At 44.3% G+C, this 22,017-nt stretch overlaps 1 protein-coding gene across 1 annotated transcript in view; it reads right to left on the minus strand.

Annotated features, from left to right (window-relative positions):
- The window catches only part of cacna1ba (calcium channel, voltage-dependent, N type, alpha 1B subunit, a), a 93,229-nt gene that overhangs the window by 64,280 nt on the left and 6,932 nt on the right, over positions 1-22,017 (minus strand). Inside the window, exons 4-6 of the mRNA XM_030359238.1 lie at positions 6,635-6,726; positions 6,345-6,497; positions 5,216-5,403 (exon numbers count right to left, since the gene is read on the minus strand). Coding sequence (XP_030215098.1) covers positions 5,216-5,403; positions 6,345-6,497; positions 6,635-6,726 — 433 coding nt within the window. The remainder of the gene's footprint in view (positions 1-5,215; positions 5,404-6,344; positions 6,498-6,634; positions 6,727-22,017) is intronic.

Here is a 22,017-nt window from a genome sequence, read left to right on the forward strand (position 1 = left end):
GGCATGTGCATGTGCGTGTGCGTGCGTGCGTGCATGCGTGTGTGTGCAAGAGCAAGAAATCAGGCTAGAAAGAGAGAGAAGCAGAGAGAGGTGTGATAGAGACAAGGGTGGGGAGATAGAGAGAGGGAGACAAGAGAGAGAGAGAAAGACCAAAGGAAATAGCTCCCCTCCGGCCCGTCATCATAGCGTTATTCATTATTCATCATAGCAGGTAAGACAGAGACAACAGGTTCAAAACCTTAAAGCAATAGAGATCATAGACGGCTGACAAAAATAATGGCAAAATCCGATTTCACAATCTACAAACTCCATTCTAAAGTGAGCCTGCATTGGTTACTTTTATTTTAAATTAAACTGAACATCGAGTGGACATCATGGACTCACTCTAGCCTGGCATAGCTGTTCTATTCACTCAACGACTAAACTGAGTCGTCTCGCAGCCAATTTACATAATTAGAACCGTTCCTTTTTTATCAGGAGAGTACTGCTCCTTATTAATAAAACCTTCAAAAAGTGGGATATTCAAAAGCTAATTTTTGGGGGATTTTAATTTCCCAGAATGTCATGAAGGGAAAATGAATATATGTGCTGTGTCATTGTATAATGAGTGTGTCTGTCTTTGTGTGTGTGTGTGTGTGTGTGTGTGTGTGTGTGTGTGTGTGTGTGTGTGTGTGTGTGTGTGTGTGTGTGTGTGTGTGTGTGTGTGTGTGTGTGTGTGTGTGTGTGTGTGTGTGTGTGTGTGTGTGCTTGTGTGTGTGTGTGTGTGTGTGTGCATACAGCTTTTAAAGTTTATTTGTACCAGTATTATGATCACATTAATTGATCTGGACGCACTAATCAACCACTGAAAGCTGCAGTGATCAACTTTTTCCTTGGCATGTCCCCGCTAACCTACTGATCGATATGCCAACCACAAGGGTGTGCAAATGACGGGTGAGCGAACGATTTGCCAGTGTGATGACAAAAACACAGCTGGTACCTCTGGGACCAGCTGAGCTGAGTGGGGAGCTAAATATTTCTCTCAGAACGCAGATAGACGATGAGCTGTGATGTCATCAAGAACTGTCAACCGCTTAAGAGCTGTTGGCTTCTGTTCGTCACAGGGTCAGCACACTAGCCAATCATAATCATATATATGTGCTGTAGATCGATAATGATTCTAGTATGATAATATTGCGTTTCGGTTATTCTTTTATTTGATAATGCTTTCATTGTATTGTGATTCTCCTTTGATTCTCCTCTGATTCTTCTGTGATTCTACCACTCTTCTACTGCGATTATACTGTTACGATTATAATGTTATGATTATATAGTTACGATTCTACAGTTCCAATTAGACTATGTGATTCTACTGTTATTGTACTGCTGGGATTCTATTGTACTTCTACTGTGATTCTGAATCTCTTATTTTGCTGTCGCCTGCCGCAGTGAGGCATTCTGGGAGGGCGTGAAGGTCCTAATGGGCGGAGCTTACAGAACAGACATCATTGGGATCAGTAAAGGATCACAACCACAATTACAACAAGGACCATGATGGAAATAAGTACTGTGACTTTTGCGTGTTATACTTCATGCTCATTTACAGTATGTGCACGTGTATTGGTGTTGCCACCATGTAATAGTACCTTCAAAGAGAATTATCACATATATACACAAAGAAAAAATTCAATAAAGACAGTCCAAAACCAATTGTCTTTAACAATGTGTGTGTGCGTGTGTGTACGTCTGTGCGTGCATGCTGCCTACTTTTGTGTGCCTTTGCGCGCATGTGTGTCTAGTTGTGTCATGCTGTTGTCAGTGTGTGTGTGTGTGTGTGTGTGTGTGCGTGCGTGCACGTGTGTGTGAGTCATACGGGTCACTCCAGGTGTATCCAGCGCTCTGTCGCCGGAGAGCAAACATCAACGCAGTCTGCTCCACTCAGATCCCTCTGCACCTTCTGTGCGCTGTACGTGAATTTGTTCTCTATTTATTTATTTAACACTGTGTGCACCTGACTCACTCTACCAGCGCGCAGTGGAAACAATTATCTCATATTGTACAACAACGGGCCCCTCCCCCCCTCCCCCACTCCCAGCCTCCCCACCTCCTCCTCCCCTTCCTCCTCGCCTTCTAGCACTTAGCAACCAAACAGCTATTGATCTACCTCTCCCCCTTCTCTCGCCCATGCCCTCTTTTCTCCCTCGTTCCCCTCCCCCCTCGTTTCACTCACTCTCACTTTCCTCTTCTCTCTCTGTCGCTCTCAATCTTGAAAAAACAACAACACACACATATCTAGATCCACCAGCTCCTCCAAGTAGAGCCATTAAGTCATAAACCATTTATTTATTTATTATTCATTATATCTCCACTGCGATGCCATATGCAAATGTTGGAGTGATGTTATGTATTTCTATTATATCTTGCTGCTAAACCAGTCCAGACTATACCGCACCAGAAGAAACCAGACCGGACCATACTGGAAAACACCATACCAGACCAGACCAGACCAGACCAGACCAGACCAGACCAGACCGGACCAGACCAGACCATACTGGAAAACACCATACCAGACCAGACCAGACCAGACCAGACCAGACCAGACCAGACCAGACCAGACCATACTGGAAAACCCATACCAACCAGACCAGACCAGACTGGACCAAACTGGAAAACACCATACCAACCAGACCAGACCAGACTGGTCATACTGGAAAACACCATACCAACCAGACCAGACCAGACCGGACCATACTGGAAAACACCATACCAACCAGACCAGACTAGACCAGACCAGAACAGACTATACCAGACCAGACCATACTGGAAAACACCATACCAACTAGACTCTACCAGACCGGACCATACTGGAAAACACCATACCAACCAGACCAGACCAGACCAGACCAGAACAGACTATACCAGACCGGACCATACTGGAAAACACCATACCAACCAGACCAGACCAGAACAGACCATACTGGAAAACACCATACCAACCAGACCAGACCAGAACAGACCATACTGGAAAACACCATAACAACCAGACCAGAGCAGACCAGACCTTACTGGAAAACACCATACCAACCAGACCAGACCAGACCATACTGGAAAACACCATACCAACCAGACCAGAGGAGACCGGACCATTCTGGAAAACACCATAACAACCAGACCAGACTATACCAGCCTATACCAGACCAGACGATACTGGAAAACAACCGACCAGACCAGAGTATTCCCAATTTTATTGTCCAACGGACGGCTTGTATATTACAGCTCTACAGTACTAAAGGGGATCAGACCTGTATCTGTATAGTACACTGGAAGGGGACTGCCTGGTTTGTTACTAATGGGAGTGTGTGTGTGTGTTTGGGTGTGTTTGTGAGTGTGTGTGTGTGTGTGTGTGTGTGTGTGTGTGTGTGTGTGTGTGTGTGTGTGTGTGTGTGTGTGTGTGTGTGTGTGTGTGTGTGTGTGTGTGTGTGTGTGTGTGTGTGTGTGTGACTCATCTTCCTGGGAGACACAGCATGTTCTCCTCTCTGCCTCAAATCACCCCCACTCCCCCAAGGATTGCAGCGTGTATGTCTGTGTGTTCATGTGCGTGCTTGTATGTATGAGTGTGTGTGTGTGTGTTTGTTTTTATCGGCGTGTATTAACATGTGTGTGACTGTGTGTGTGTGTGTGTGCGTGTGTGTGTGTGTGTGCGTGTGTTTGTGTGAGTGTGTGTGTATGTGTGTGTCTCTGTATGTGTGTGTGTGTGTATATGCATGTGTGTGTGTGTGTGTGTGTGTGTGTACAACTGTTGCTCGGCTTCAACATCTAATGAGTCTCTTCTTCTGCACACCAACACATTCACACACACACACACACACACACACACACACACACACACACACACACACACACACACACACACACACACATACACATGACTTGCATGTGCACGCCACACTCACGTGCATGCCCCTCAGTACGTCCCAGGGAAAGAAAGTGCACGTGGTGGTACGAGCATTGAATGCTGCAGGGAAACGCTGCTCTGGGCCTATCAGGGCAGGCCATTTGTTAACTGTTTGTCGTTTATTGCTGGTTGTTAATTGTTTGTTGTTGTTCTGCGTACCGTACCATAAGGTGAGGGGCGGGTGGATTCAAGCAGTGTGAAAGGTTTGTATGCATCACCAATTGATTCGTACATCTTTCTTAAATAATATTACGGTTAGGATCTCTAGATATACTTGTAACACCGGAGGAAACATCGTACAGCCTGTATATCCCCATACTGTTTTATTTATTTTTGCGCTTGTTTCACTGTTGCTCTCAATGTTTTGCTGCTTTTAAACCTAAAGCAGGGGTCAGCCACCTTTTCAACGTGCAGTGCCAGTTTGACATTTTCTCGTTAATGAGCCTTAAGCAACAATATATTCAATATTAAACTGAATTATGACACAGTGACCAAAAACATTTCCAGAAGACCTGGAATTGTATTATTTCCATATAGTCCACAATCATGCTTCAACATTTTAAATGTTTTTTTTTGTTGTTATATTTGCTACATGGGCTTACAAATTATAATTACATTATGTCCCATCTTAAAACACCAATTTCAGAAACTCATTCAAAAACATATTTGCACTGTGAGAAATGTAAAACACAAGAATAGATGAGAATGTTGGAACCATCCACATTAATATCTTTTAGACATGTAACAGCTTTGCAAAACCATGTGAAGGCGATGCAATATTTTAAATATTTTCTTCTCAATTGATCCCATTTCAGAACACTGCTTTCAGTAACTCATTTAATCATTTGCACTGGGAAGAAATGCCCAAAACAGAATAAAGTGCAAAAAAAAAATCGTTATTAATAATACAATTATTATGCTGCTAATAAAATATATGTATATATATATATATATATATATATATATATATATATATATATATATATATAGATATATTATTTTTTTTAAGTGTGCCAATGATTATGCTGCCACGTGCCAGTGGTGGCACGCGTGCCTAGGGTTGCCGAACCCTGACCCCAAAGGTATCATCTTGGAGAGAAGGTGTTTTCCTCTATATTCTTATCTATTCTAATCGGAATAGCCGCTCTGTACCGATTCTCAATGGTTCTAAACTGGTTCTAGGACAGTTGTAGACCCCGGCTCATTAATGTTTTGTACGGTTTCCAGAAGGGTTCTCGTGGACCCGGTTGCAGGTCTGCTGTGGGGCGGTGGTGTACGTACGTTGTAGAGGATGTCCACCCAGCCCTCCATGGTGATGCACTGGAACACGGTGAGCACCGCAAACAAGATGTTGTCAAAGTTGGTGATGCCGTAGTTGGGTCCGATCCAGTACTCCCGGCACACCGTGCCGTTGGGGCACGTCCGGGCCGGCGGCTCCATGCCGCATGGGAAGTCTGCCGCCAGTTCCCCTGGGAAGAACGCACGCACACATGCATGCATACACGCACACACACACACACACACACACCACACAGACACACATACACACACACACACACACACGTGTTGAGGTGTTTCTTTATATTTAGATCGTGCGGAAACTCCAGGTGCAGGGATTAACCTCCCGAGACGTTGACGTGAGCAGCATTAAAACAAACGTCCTGTTTTACCACTCCTTGTTAGAGCACAGGGATAGCGGGACTCAGGACCTGCAGGGCCCCTGTGTGACCAGAGGGGACGCTGTTCCCGACATTCAGGCATCTTGACTTTTGATCCCCAAAGGCAAGATGCCTACCTGCTATGCGTATCTGAATTGCCCATATGTCGCTTTGGATAAAAGCATCTGCTAAAATGACTAAGATGTAAAAAAAAAACGTTTTACGAGCGTTCCAAGATAAACAAACATAACATTCCAACATAACACTACACTATAAAGCACAACATAATACAAAATAACATTCCAACATAACACTACACTATGAAGCACAACATAGCACAACATACCATTCCAACATAACACTACACTGTATAGCACAAAATAACACAACATACCATTCCAACATAACACGACACTGTAGCAATACAATATATATAGCCGACATAACAAAACATAAAATTCCAACATAACACTACACTATATAGCAAAACATAACAAAAAATAACATTCCAACAACAGAAAATATAGATTGTTTTGTTGGGTTGTTACCAAAGTAGTCCAACTATCCAAACAGATAAATAATCACCCATTCCCTGATCCCTATTACAATAAGTCAAACCCTGATTGTATATCTTACTTTGAAGTGCATCAGTGCATCACAGAAGTAACATTATTTCCCTCAATGGTTTTAGTTTCACTTTCAGTTTCCATTTCACCTTCAGTTTCCGATGCAAGTTTGCGGCGTCCACATACCAGTGTCTTTGTGGAAACAGGTGTGGTGGAACTTCCCCATGTAGAAGTCCAGGCCGATGATGGCGAACATGAGGATGGCAAAGAAGAGGAGCATGCCGATCTGGAGCAGAGGAACCATGGCCTTCATGATGGACTTCAGGACAACCTGAAGACCTGAGGGAGAAGGAGGTGTGAGGCGCTCAATATAGCAGTAGTATGGTGATGACAGACTGCACGGCATGTAGTCTGAGCTCCGCGACCTATTCCCAACAAATGAATACGGATATTGATAGGAACACAGTTGAACTCACTGGGGATGCCAGAGACCAGCTTCAGGGGCCGTAGGACCCTAACGGCCCTCAGGGTGCGAAGGTCAAAGTCGGCCCCAACCGTGGCCAGCATCCTAGAGAACCACAAACAACCAGGTTTAGGAAAGCGTCATTTATATAAAGTGTATTATTTTAAATTATAAATTAAATGAACATAGCACCCGTCAAACTGTATTTCAGCTTTACTGTCGTATCTGTGGTTTTACCGAATCTGTCATTGTAACGCACATTTTAATATATAAATAATATTATTATATAAATAATGATATAAATAAAGTTTATACAACAGTTAGTTCTGAATAAGTATTCCATCAGTGCTGTTATAGTGTATAACAGCACTGGCATTTGAGAATACATATGCATCACTCAACTCTACTCTCTAGGTTTTGAGACCGACTCTTATTTCACTGATCGCACAATACACGGAAACATACCGATAAATATACATTGATACATGTGGCTTACGGTAACGTGTAGACCTACACAAAGTAGCAAGCTAGTGTGCAGCAAAATTGTTATATGTTGCTTGGCAACCATCCAGTCCCAGTCCTGTTGTGGAACTATTTGTGGTGGCAGAGCCAAATAAATGATTACATAAACAAACAGATCATAAATGAATCTGTTGTCGCTTATTACTGTTAACTAACAAACAGCGCTTGTGGAAATGTTGTTTAAAAACAATATCACACTCGAGGTCCTGTAATTGTCTTCGTTACTGGACCTGCGGACTAGAGCCTATGACTCAGCCCCGCTGATATTCAGTGTAACAGCACTTCCTCTCGTGGGATATTGCTTCATTATAACATACGTAATAGGAATACGTAAACTACATGAAGATGCATGTGATATGTGTGCTCAGCAAGGTACAACAGCAGACCTTGTGAGAATACTGTAAATGATACCTTATACATATATACTGGATACTTTATTCACCTGTTTACCGTATACGATACCTTATTAGCTGATATACTGTATATGATACCATACACACCTATGATAGGTTATTCACCTATAGATTGTATATGATAGCTTATACACCTATACACTGTATATGATTCAGCGATATACTGAATATGATACCTTATACACCTATATACTGTATATGATAGGTTATTCACCTATAGACTGAATATGATAGCTTATACACCTATACACTGTCTATGATACTTTATTCAGCGATATACTGTATATGATACCTTGTACACCTAGATACTGTTTATGATACCTTATACAGCTATACACTGTATATGATACTTTATTCACCTATATTCTGTATCTGATACCATATATGCTGTTCTTCTCTGTGCCTACCTAGCTCTTGCCACACGAGAAGACTGCAAACGTGGACCCTCTTGGTTACCAACGCGATGGAGCAAAGAGACAGTCCTGATAGCCCTAGCACACCTGTAGCTTCCTCTATAGCTTCCTGTAGCTTCCTGTTAGCACAACACACCAAGGCAATCTATCTGGTATCTGCCCTGCTCCCCAGAGACAGAGCCAGAGGGGGTAGAATATGAATGAAGCCCACACAAATGTGTAAATATTAATCACGCAAATCAAAGACTTCATAAGATTAGGTGAGTCTCTCTCTCTCTCTCTCTCGCTCTCTCGCTCTCTCGCTCTCTCGCTCTCTCTCTCTCTCTCTCTCTCTCTCTCTCTCTCTCTCTCTCTCTCTCTCTCTCTCTTACAACATTCAATTCAAAACGGCAAATAAGACACTTGAAAGTAAATATATGCAGGCACACAATCTCCCCGAATAACATGTGTTTGTTTGTGCCAGCAAATACACACACAAACCCGCACACTCAGACACACACAACACAGACACACATAAAGTATTTGCGTACTTTGCATAGTGCATGTGGGTGCATATGAACAAGCATTCACACATTCACAACACTGCACAGTGCACATGCAATCCAACACACATACACATCCAGGTTGCGGAGCTACAGACACACTTTGCACGGGCAGCAAGATGGAAGCAAGGAAGATGACGAGACAGAGGAGGAGGAGGAGGACAGCGAGGGACAGCGCCAACACACGATTAGGAGATGGAGCAATCAAAGAAAGACAGTAATATTTCTGATGAAACTGCTTCAGAAATAAAGCCTGCACTATGCCACAAAGACAAAATCAGGTAGAGCTGGGCGATGTGACTAGATATTGTATCCATACATGGAAATGTTTTTGCGCCTACACATTTCAGTAAAGGCCTTTAATACAGGCCATCCCTCTGAGATTTTGTCGTGACAAAGCTCCAATCCTGTCTTCATGATAAGAATGCAGAAAGTAGAGTAATCCATTTTGCGATCTCACTTTCCTCGCTGAGCGGGTTAAACAATCGGGACCTGCACCTGCTCGACTACTGTGTCTGCAGAAGGTTTTTTCAAATCTTTCTTGCCTAAAAACAATGGATGGCAACCTGGTTCCAAATATATAGTGCTGTATGTGGTGGGGATATATGTGGGGAGCAGGATAGGGTGGCAGTGGTTCGGTTGTTTGACTCCCAGCCTAAAGGTTCTTGGTTCGATCCCCCCTATGTCCACAGTCTAACTTAGGATATAGATACCCTCTCACCCCCACCATGTGACTAAATTGATTGTGGAATCAAGTGGAACATTTGAACCACTATTCCTCTAACAGCTTTCTCCCTTCTGCAATATAACATTACAACACTGACTAAGAAACGATCAACCCATTAGATCCATTAAAAGTGAATTTCCCTCAATCTTCTCTCTCTCTCTCTCTCTCTCTCTCTCTCTCTCTCTCTCTCTCTCTCTCTCTCTCTCTCTCTCTCTCTCTCTCTCTCTCTCTCTCTCTCTCTCTCTCTCTCTCTCTCTCTCTTTTTTTCTCTCGATTTCTTTAGTCTCTCGATTTCTTTAGTCTCTCTTTCTGCCCTGCCCAGTTATTAATCCTGTTCTTAAGACACTCCCGGGTGTCTGAACAGGGGGACGGGGGGAGAATTATGACTTATCCAACAACTCCTCCATCAATCATCTGCCTGGGATTCGATCCACGTGGGCCGCAGATCTGAGAAGAACCATTTTCTTCTACTGCTCTTTCCGCCTCTACTCCCAGATATTGTGTTGAATATGTGTCTACGAAAATGCTTCATCATCACGTGTTAGACAGTTAGTAGGTTGTGTGTGTGTGTGTGTGTGTGCAACTGTGCGTATATATATATATATGGGTTCTCCTCCCAACAGCAATGGCACAGAGTTAGATGTACGTTCTGAGAGGGAGGGAAGGGGGGAGGGAGGGAGGGGGGGGAGGGAGGGAGGGGGGAGGGAGGGAGGGCGATGGAGAGAGACAAATGGAGAGAGACAATTGAGAAACAGAGGGAGGGAGCAGAGAGGGAGCGATCGATGGACAAGAGAGAGAAAGATAGAGAAAGAGAGAGGCAGGAGATACGAAGGGTGGGATGGGGGGGGGGGGGGGGGGGGGAGAGAAAGAGGGAGGAACGGCAGCCAGGGAGGGACCAAGGGAGTGAGACAGGGAGAAAAGGGAAGATAATGAGCTAAATCTTTTTTGCTCACTGTTTGGCCCCAAATGAACAGCTGCTGATCTTAGTCAGCAGAACAGTCGTCCCAGTTCATCACATGTAACCGGAGCTCTGCTGCCCTGGCAGCAGAACATCAAATGTTACACGAATATCAAGGGGACTTTCCCAAAGGAACACACCACCCTTCCCCTCCCCTCACTGTCAGTTGGCTCTGCCAGTGTAACTAGACCCTCATAAAATGACACACACCCACACAAACACACTAACACACATCGACTAACGGGACATTCCCACCTTGTTTCGCATCCGATCTGTGCACAGAGAGCTCTGAGTAATGTAGAGGAAGATGAAGTCTACAGGAGATCAATTACACCGATCGATATTGATAGACACAACGGTGGCTGGCGAGTCACCTCGCTGAGGCAATAGGCTAGAGCCGCTCGACGACGGAGCTCAGAGACCACAGCAACGACCAAACCGACTGGAAACAGAGGAAGGAAGGGAGTAAAGCTTGTGTTTCTACAGCTACCGTGCACTCTGTCCAGTTGTTGTTTTAAAGGAAAAACAAGGTCGAGCCAGACAATCCAAACCAATAAAAAAACACCTGCTGAATCACTAAATGTAATGTCAACTGAAAACAGAGTGGAGAAGACGTGTTTTGAGTCAGTCGTTTGAAAGGTTTGTAATGGCAGCCTGCACGGGTGCACAATCCTGATGACTGAAAACAAATGTGCATCTGAAACAATTTGTCCCGAAACAAAATAAATCGAACGGTCGATTTGAAGGATTCTCCCTTTAAAGCAAGTTGAGAATGAAATGGCACACAAAAACTCCTTGTTTGTTCACGGAGAGAGGGAGAACCCTGCGTCTAATGTGGTGTTACTGGAGGGACGGTGGGGATGAAGCCAACTGTATAATTTAGACGGTGTCAGGGCGGTGCGCCAGACCCCATCAATCACAGTCTCTGTGAATAAGCCATCAGGAGGCTAGTGCTAATGTTCAGAGAGCATCAGGAAGCCCTAATAGCCACTAGGCTAGGCCAAGCCCCATTTAACAAAATGATATAGATGTATAAATATATTCGATTCAAGGATATAGTTTCAAAATGATGAACCATTCTGGGAACTAGATGTTAAAGGGCTGCGCAGAACTCTTCAAAATTGAAAATAAATGAACTTAACCAAGTTTATGTCGGGATATGTTTGCTCATGAGCAAGGCTTGGGGGTGTTGTATACATAGCTGTATATGACATGTTTATGATTGGCTAACGTGTGTTTCCCGTCTGGAGTGGATTGAAATAGAAGGCACGTAATAGCCCCCCCCGCCCCCAAGCCCCAGCAACACCACACACACACACACACACACACACACACACACACACACACACACACACACACACACACACACACACACACACACACACACACACACACACACACACACACACACACACACACGTCAACATACTCTGACAGCCACACCACAGTACACCACTCAGACCTGTGTGACACAAGCCCTCTTCCTGCTCGCGGACACACACACAGACACACACACACACACACACACACACACACACACACACACACACACACACACCCTACTTGCAATCACAGTTGGTCCGGCTGACTACACACCCGAGGTCTGTCTGTGTCTACCAATTAGACGGCAGATAAGACCTTGCTTACATATAAATTATTTAACATTTTGGGGGATTTTTCCCAAGTAACACAATTGGAAGGACTTGTCATAAGCGGCTATTTTTCTGCCAGAGAAGTGTATTTGCATATGACCCGTCATTCAAATAATAAAGTGATTTTATTTTGAGAATAGAATATCCGTCCGTTCTATTGATGTGCAACGGACAAGTTGTTCTCCAATTACATACTTGAACGAAAGACAAACAGCTGGGAATTTAACCAGAACTCGTTCATATTTATTTGGGTCAATACATTTATCACTGTATCCTTAAAAATGTCCAACATTATAAGGCTGGCATTAATGTGTTTTTTTATGCAACTCCCACGTGAAGGTAAATCCAAATTTCAGCCCAATGATCAGTATGTAAAACCTGCCTTTAATGTGTCATATAAACAAGACCATATAAACAATAATGTGCCTTGCAATGTTTACAAGCTCACTAGTTTAAATAACAACCATTTTCACCATTTCCCTTCCATCCAGATAGACACGAAAGGGTTTTAGCCTTAGCTCTCTCACATTCACATATCACCATATATCTGCCAAACGGGTCAAACTGTGGTATTCTGGTCGAGTCATGCCTAATATTTATTGTATCTATCTATCTTGATCTGTTTGGCGCCACAATGTCTCCGACCCTGCACCTTCCTCATCACCTCACCCTCCTCTCTTAACCTGCAGTTAAGAGAGCGACTTGTGGAACCCAAAGTATAAGTGGGTTCCACAAGTCACCCTCCTCAATCACCTCCTGCCTCCTCCTCCTCCTCGCCCTTCGTCCTCACCGCTTGTCAACTCCTCGTCTTCTGCCTTACCCTCCTCTTTGATCTTCTCCCTTGCCACCCTCACTGACTGTTCTATCACCTCCTCTTCTTCCTCACACTCCCCTCCGCTCCTCCAAGGAGAACTATCATTAGTGACAGCCAGCATGTGTGTGTGTGTGTGTGTCTGTATGTGTATGTCTGTGTGTGTGTGTGTGTGTGTGTGTGTGTGTGTCCAATCTAACTGTGTCACTCACTACCAGACATTCAGAGAGCTAAAGAGAGAGGTTGAAAGGGTGCTTGCTAGAGAGAGAGAGAGAGAGAGAGAGAGAGAGAGAGAGAGAGAGAGAGAGAGAGAGAGAGAGAGAGAGAGAGAGAGAGAGAGAGAGAGAGAGAGAGAGGGAGATAGAGAGAGAGAGAGAGAGAGAGAGAGAGAGAGAGAGAGAGAGAGGGAGGGAGGGAGAGAGAGAGAGACAGGGACAGAGTGAGAAAGAAGGTGGAAAAGAGGTGGGGGGAGAGAGAGAGAGGGGGAGGGCGATAGTGTATTCTCCACATGCATATAGAGCAGCTTGTGTCAGCAGTGACAACAGTTTCACTGCAGTGCCGGAGCTTAGCAGGGCTAAGCAGAACTAAGCAAAATGCTGTTCATGGCTACAAATGAAATTCCATTACAGGTACTTATTGTTCTAAACCTCAGGCGAGCGTCAGATAATAGAAAAACAGGAAAGATTAGTGTGCTCCAGATAGAATAACGACTTGATTTCTTAATCAATATTTGATAATTTAAGGTTTAAAAATACATGCAAGGATAGGGAATTTCTAAAAGAACGATATGATATCAGTAAACTTTTTCCTCAGAGATAGAGGAAATAAGATAAGCAACAGGAACACAAAGTTGCATAACATTTCATGTCAAATACATTATTCATATTTCCCACTTGATAGAAGGCAACGGAACAGTGACAAACAACCCAGATGTTGCCTCAAACCGAGCCTTCTCTATCAACTGTTTCCCAGACAGTGTGAGCAGGTTAACATTCCTTTCTTTAGGAAAAACAATTCTTTGTGGTACCTGTTGTCAAATGTTGTGACGCTACAAAAAACAGCCTTGTAGCAAGCACAGGAAGAGGGTGCCAAACAAGCCATGCTTCATGCCCGATCGCTTGCTCTACACTGCCTTGAACATGAGTTATTAGGCTGTCATTTACATACCGGGCTCTGATACTGTTATTACACGCGCGACACTCCACGATATTGCAACGGATGGAAGAACTCACTCATTGACGTATAGTATATATTTAGTCTCCGAAAACAATTACACACACACACACACACACACACACACACACACACACACACACACACACACACACACACACACACACACACACACACACACACACACACACACACACACACACACACACACACACACAAACCCTGTTGCACTCTGTTGGGATCACACACAAGGTGGAATAAATATCACCCTGCGTCTGAAATAGAATATTGTATGACACACACCACTGCGCTGCAACCAAGGAGTGGCGTACACCACGGGTGAGGGCAGGTGAAGCGGAATCACAAAAAAGCACACAAACGCACAAATATACCCAGAAAAGCTACAAAAGATACATCCAGACAGAGAAGGCTAAGACAAGAAACAAACACAACCAGAAAAGAACCCAGGTAAATCTACAACCACCAAGCAATGCAACCAGACAGAACAACAATCTGAAAAAATCAACCAAAAATGTACTGCGTCAAGGTAAACCACAACCAGAACAGACTGGAAATCTACACCCAGAATAACTACAACCACAAAAGTGGAAAGACCACAAAATATTTTTTTCTTCCAGATACATGAAGGCGTAGGTTGAGATAAGGGCATCTCGCTCAGGGAAGCCTACAGGTAGGTTGTTCCCCGTCCCGACCCAACAAGTGGGGTCTGATCAGTCAGTCAACACGATGGATCGGTTTCTGATGCCAGCGATAGAGCAGGTCATCAGTATGCCAATCGGGTTCATTCCTAAAAGGACGGCTGAGATATGGCCGAGGACAGCTGGGGGGGGCGGGGTTGGAAGGTGGTGCAGTGAAGTGACGGGTATTGATGGGAAGGGTGAGCGCCTGGGGTCTGGCGCATCTTGCTGTGGTTCGCCTGTGAATGCTGCTTGGTGTGAAAGGGGATGAAAGTGGTGAGCAGCAGAGGCTGCTTCTGTGTCATCATCGGTTGTATGGTAGACAGGGCCCGGGCCCTCCCAGCCACAAGTGAAAGGGCTCACTTAGGAGGGGAAAGAATATTACTTTTGAAAAGTTGGGATATAAATATATATAAAGGGTTGTTCAAAGGCTTGGTTGATTGGTGAGTGTTGTCTGTCTGAAAGGTTATGTTGTTGACTGCTTCTGCCTGTCTTGGCAAGGGCACTCTTGAGAAAAAGATTTGTTATACGTTTTTTCTCTGGTTGGATTAAATATATGGTTTAACATATATTTCCTAACCCTGGCAACATGAGCTTGTTTTTAAAACAATAAGTTTCTGTTGTTGGCAACATGCAGTCAACCGGTGAAGATAAACCCAGTAAACAGTGTGAATTAACCACCTCTCTGACATTATGTTGACAGGTAGCCAAGTGTTAGTTTAAAGAATGTCATTTTCTATCACCAAGCGAGAAGCTCTGCTCATAGAGTGGAAGCTATTAAGAAATATGACGATAAATATTTGCCTGGCTTTTTCACTATCCACCTGAAATATAAACTATTGTTTTCATCACTGTTTTTTTTTAAAAACATAAAGCAGAGGATATAAACCAGAAGCATCGCCATAGAAGCACTGATTTCATCAGAAACAAACAGAGAGATTGAGTGGGAGAGATGGAGAGAGAGAGACAGAGAGAGACAGAGAGGCAGTGATATGAGCAAGGAAGAGAGATAATCAGGGCGAGTGAGTCAAGCACTTTGTTTTCTGCAATGTTTTCTTTGACTTCTCCAGTCTAGACAACGTGCCGGTGTGAAAGACCTTTTAATTCACCTGACAAACGGGCCACTTCATCTCCACACAAACCACCAGGCTCCCGGGAGTCAGTTCCCCTGCTACCAGGACTTCAGAGCTCCCAGGAGAGGGGCTGCCGTGGGCTGTCGAGGCGAGCCCTGTGGTCCTGTTGCTGATCTCGTCCTTATCTGCATCCCCTTTCTGACTGGATTGTGAACGCGCGCGTGAAATTCCCGTACCCCTGCAGTCTGCTCGAGTCAAGCCCTGAGCCATAGAAACCCCTTCGTTGGTCTCCATGGCAACCATCCGTTTCCAGAGGGTGGGGGTCGGTGAGAGAGAGGAGGGGTGTGTGTGTGTGTGTGGGGGGGGGGGGGGGGGGGGGGGGGGGGGGGGGGGGTGTTGCATGGATATCAACTTGATAAAGGACCTTTAATAATGCAGCATATATGAACTTAGTCAATCACGAAGTGTGGATGTGAACGATGAAATGTTTTCCTTTTTCTCATTGCAGAGGACCCTATTAAAACTGATGTGGCACTAGGTTATATATCACCAGGTTATATATCACTAATACAGATATAGCGTATATGGATCGGACTACCTATCTGCTTTGATTATATTGTGCTGATATACCAGTTTTGCTTTGATTATATTGTGCTGATATATCAGCTTGGCTTTGATTATATTGTGCTGATATATCAGCGCAATATAACCTAAGCTAATAGGTAGTCTGAACCATTTTCTATTAAAAATAAAACAAGCATTTTGACAGACAGAAGACTTACAGCCAGACAGAGAAACAGACAGCCACACAGACGGAAGGCCGGATGGATGGACAGAGAAACATACCCAAATATACACAAAAAGATAGAAACATCGATGCACACCACTTCCTAAGCTAACTCTCCTCTCCACCTCTCCATCTCTTCTCATGTCCTCCTCTCATCACCACTCCTCATCTCATCTCCCCTCCTCTATCTCAGCCCTTCTCCCTCCTCCACATCTCTGCAGCCCGTGTATTGCTCAAGAGCACGGTAGTGTTACCCTAAAATGCATGGGTCAGCCTATGAGTACCCGGGAGCACCCAGTGAGCTTAGAGAACAAGCTAAAAGGGCTAAGACTAATCACTGTTGGGGCCACCGATAACACCTGAGTGGAAGGAGCTCAGTGTCAGAGGTCAACCCGCTCTAAACGCATCGGTGATAGACCCGGGTCTTACAGTAAGGTCATACCGTGGCACCAAACACACACACACACACACACACAAACACAGCCACACAAACATACAGGCACACACACACAAGCACATTTGCATGCACATAAACACACACATGCACACAAACAAACACACACATACACACACACACATGCACATAACACAAAAAGAGAGCTTTCTTTGGTACAATCAAATATAACTATTTTTGTGCAACAAGTAAAGAAGGAAGAAAAAGCAATACAATGGGCTTAGCAAGGGAAGAAAACCAAATAAGAACTGTGTTTAAAGAATAAGAAAGGGAAAACATTTGGGAGGATGAATTAAACAAAGAAAAGTGTACTCAAATGCCCTTATCTTAACCGCTAAGAGTATTTTAAATCTACAAACCTGGTTGAATTGGATCGCTTCCAGAATATCGCTAACTCTAAACTAATGAGCAGGCATCACCAACAGATATGGAGAACAAGCTTGTTGCTGATGTTTCCTCAGAACAACACGACAACCTCGATGTACTTCGATCAGTTTGAGTGTCACTCAAACTGTCTGTACGTCTTTCTGTCTCTCCAGCCGTGTCTCAATCTGTCTGTCTGTCTGTCTGTCTGTCTGTCTGTCTGTCTGTCTGTCTGTCTGTCTGTCTGTCTGTCTGTCTGTCTGTCTGTCTGTCTGTCTGTCTGTCTGTCTGTCTGCCTTTATGTCTATCCGTTCGTCTGTTTGCCCGCTTGTTTGTCTCTCTGTCTGTCTATCTGACTGACTGTATGTCTGTCAATAAGTAGTTCTAAGATCTGCCCTCTGATCCATCCACTTTATTCCACTGATTCATTTGATTAACTATGCCACCATGGCCATTCTCATCAGAACCCTAACATTCACTAATTTAGGCCTCGCACACATGCTAATCATGCTTACATTCTGACTCCGCGCTCATGCAATACATGCTCACATTTTGAGAACGAACACATGAAAAAAACACACATCCAAGTAAACACACACACACACACACACACACACACACACACAGACTTACAAACAAATACAGACACACAAACACAGAAACACACACACAGGGTAACACAAAGGTATTGTCCCATCAGTAGTGTGTGTGTGTGTGTGTGTGTGTGTGTGTGTGTGTGTGTGTGTGTGTGTGTGTGTGTGTGTGTGTGTGTGTGTGTGTGTGTTTGTTACCTTCCGGTGGCCATGTTAAAGATGCTGATTAAACTTCATTGAGGAGTTTCCCTGACTCAGTAATGCCTCAGGCTAGAAGCACATCGATATCGGAACCATAATGTAAATCCATTAGTTTATGAAAGCCCTAAAAGAGGAGATTCAAATGCCCCCTTCATGGGATAATGTAGAGATGGCTGGGCATTACAGCTTCATTAGTAATCATTATGTAGCTTAAGATATAAATACTTCTAGGATAATGTATGTAATGTGTGATAGGGGAAAATAGATCGGCTGCATCTGGACCCCCTCCCTCTATCATTACCCATCCAACTGCTCTTATTCATCCACACTGAAGCCTCATCAATCATTCATCTGGAGGAAGAGGAGGAAGAGGAGGAAGGGGCCCTACTGTACGCCTACCCACTCGTACGTCGCAGACAAGCGTGTGTGTGTGTGCGTGCTTGCGTGCGTGCGTGTGTGCGTGCGTGCGTGCGTGCGTGCGTGCGTGTGTGTGTGTGTGCGTGAGTGTGTATGTGTGTGTGTGTTGGCTGCGGAGTGGCCCCTGGCTTGGCTCTAGGGGTCCAGAGTTCCAGTGTATTCCTCGTTATAAACTACCTCAGCACCTATATGGCAGAGGCTGAGCGTTGAATACCTGAGCACCATCACAGCAAGCCGGGACACCGATAGCTTGGCCCTTTAGCACAGGTATGGAATGGACTCCACAATGCATGTTACATTTGTCATCTTTTAAAAAAAAATCTCCTTTTCAACATAATTCCAACCCACATGTTGATGTTAATAAAGCAGGAAATTAATCAGTCAAAATCTGAATTTTGGATGACAAAAATGTTCTCACAAACTTAAACTACTGTAACTGTAGTGTATTCTATTGTGTGTTAGAGCAGAGGTAAAATATAATAATAGAAAGACGGTATGTTTATCGATAAGATATAATATACCATGAAGTATGAACAGCATGTTACTATGAGTCTCAGTGGGGAGGGAAGTAGCAAAACAAACCCCCACTCCCTCCCTTTCCCCCTCTGCCTCAACCCCTTTCTCCTCCCTCCTGTCACTGGTATATGCTTATGGTAAAGAAGCTGCTTTTATTGCTGGGAGTGAGTGAGAGAGAGAGTGAGAGAGAGAGTGAGAGTGAGAGTGAGAGTGAGAGTGAGAGAGAGAAGAGAGAGAAGAGAGAGAGAGAGAGAGAGAGAGAGAGAGAGAGAGAGAGAGAGAGAGAGAGAGAGAGAGAGAGAGAGAGAGAGAGAGAGAGAGAGAGATAGAGATAGAGAGAGAGAGAGAGAGAGAGAGAAGAGAGAGATCAGAGAGACCAGGAACAGAGAGACAGAGAGAGACAGGGAGAGACAGGGAGAGACAGGGAGAGACAGGGAGAGACAGGGAGAGACAGAGCGACAGAGAGCGACATACAGAGAGAGGGGAGATTCTTCTCTACAAATCACAAAGCTTTTACACAACACGTAGGCATCCCTGTTATTGTAATATCAATATTCTGGTCGCTAAGGATATGGCCCTCAGCTGCAGGGAGTCATGGAGTGGCCTGACCGTACCCACTACACGCTACAGAGGACGTGCACAGTAAACCATCATACACAGTGGGACTTTCTGAGGCACAACTACACAATTTGGCTGGTTCAGATTCGTTCCGGTACAATGCTATTTGATATTTAGTGATCAAGCAGACACTCTCATGCAAAGTTACTTGCAATGAATATGACTATGTCACTAAGGAGCCGGTAGTGGTTAGGGGGCATCTTGTGCATACAAGGCCTACATGTTAGACTTTAGACATAGGGGTTAAAACCTAGAACCTTTCAGGTCCTTAATCAACCGATTAGTGTGCCCCTATGTGTGTTTACTTTCTTGCACCTGCAAAAAAAACACACACACACACACACACACACACACACACACACACACACACACACACACACACACACACACACACACACACACACACACACACACACACACACACACACACACACACACAAAAGGGATAGGCATCTTGCTCAAGGTTCTCTCTCTTTACTTGGTTGGCATCGGGAAATCAACCAGCAACCTTCAACTTTCCAGAACATCGTAAGCCAAAAACATAGAACTGCTTAGGCCTTTATTCAGGGCGGCACCTCTCCCACGGCAGCACACATTATGATGGAAGAGTCTGTTTTTTTACCAAGTGCGGGGAATGGATTTTTCCATCAGAGCCGGGGAGTGTTGAGGTTACCTTAGCCAGGCAAGAGTGGATCCCAACACACACGCTGACCACAGCGCCGGCGGCTACAGCTACATATATTTATAAAAAGGAGGGCCCGTCGTTTCTTAAACAAATGGGACGGCACCCAAATCAAAGCATGCTTGAACCAGCAGAGGATCTGTGTTTCCAGTGTGCCCAGGGTTCTTTGTGGTGTGTGGTGCTGGGGTCCCACGGATATAGATCTATATGTTTTGGGTCCTGAGATGAGAATGTTTACAACCTTTTTCTGAAGCAAAGGGATGCTGAAGCTGGGCTACATGGACCTTGACAGGGTGTGGAGGGTTTTCCAGCTGGGCTACATGGATACTGGCATGGGGGGTCTGTTGTAGAGGATGTGGCCACCGACTATACCCCCCCCTGGGGTGGAGAAGAGATGGGAACACAGGCATCCAGATTGCTGGAGGAAATGCAACCACAGAAAACCAACAAACGCACACACACACACACACACACACACACACACACACACACACACACACACACACACACACACACACACACACACACACACACACACACACACACACACACACACACACACACACACACACACACACACAGAACCAACACACCTACACAATAACACTCAAAAACAGTACTCTCTTTTGGATTAAAGCTAATTGCTTGCGAATTTCTGTTGTAATGAGGTTTTAAAAGAAGATGATGGTCGACTTCTACAGCTATAGTAAACACAGATTTGAAAATAAGACAGGGAATAAAATGTTTCATGATAAGCAATGGGTTGTTTCAATTGCCTGAACAGTTACAACTTTTTTTAAAATACAGTTAAACTAAAACCATATATTTGTTTTTTTAAATCCAATTTACCCACTGTTACCAACAAATGTAAACATCCAAGGCAAACCAACCAAGAGTATAAATTGGTATTGATTGACCCTCTTTAAGATTGTAATAATGACATCAACTCTGCAGTATTGACTGATGCTCTTTTAAATGACAGTGACGACTCCAGCAACTCCACACACAAACACAGAGCACATCCAACACACACATCGCACAGCAACAATCTATGACATCAAACCATGACATCGCAAACAGCGACAGACATCTCAGGAACGTTGAGCGGCTTTGCGTCAATAATATTATAGAATCATACTCAAGAAGATGAGATGAGATGAGATAAGGAGCAATAAGATACAATAAGAAAGTACTTAATTGATTCAGCAACTTAATGGGATAAATGAACATGAAATGTGCAAACTGAGTCGAGAAGAAGAGAGCTTCGATGTTTTTTCCTGAAAGAGTTGGTTTTCAAATCACACACACGACACTCTCCACAAGACTTGTTTCCAATCGGAAATCGAAAATGAAACAGTGTATGTTTATCATAGTCCCAGGACCTCCTTCCCCACATCGCTGCTATGAAGAGGAGGACCTCTATTCCCTCTGCGATGGGATCAATAGCTTGTATTGATCTGGACTAGAGCACCAGGGGTGACAAATATATGGTTGAATTAGTGTCTCCCTGGGTCTTGTAGCAGATGGACATATGTGTAGCGCTACACCAACCGCTCCACCATCGAATGACAGATGACCCACACACACACCCACACACACCAGGGGCCAGGGGTCCCAGGAATCGATGGACGTTATTGGGTAATGGCGTTAGAATGAGACACGCCTCGTTGGTCAGTCATACGTCCACATACGTCATAGTTATTGAGGTTGGGCGATGACCATATTGTGTGTGTGTATGTGTGTGTGTGTGTGTGTGTGTGTGTGTGTCTGTGTGTGTGTGTGT

The sequence above is a fragment of the Gadus morhua genome, chromosome 6 (genome assembly GCF_902167405.1).
Source record: "Gadus morhua chromosome 6, gadMor3.0, whole genome shotgun sequence".
NCBI lineage: Eukaryota > Metazoa > Chordata > Actinopteri > Gadiformes > Gadidae > Gadus > Gadus morhua.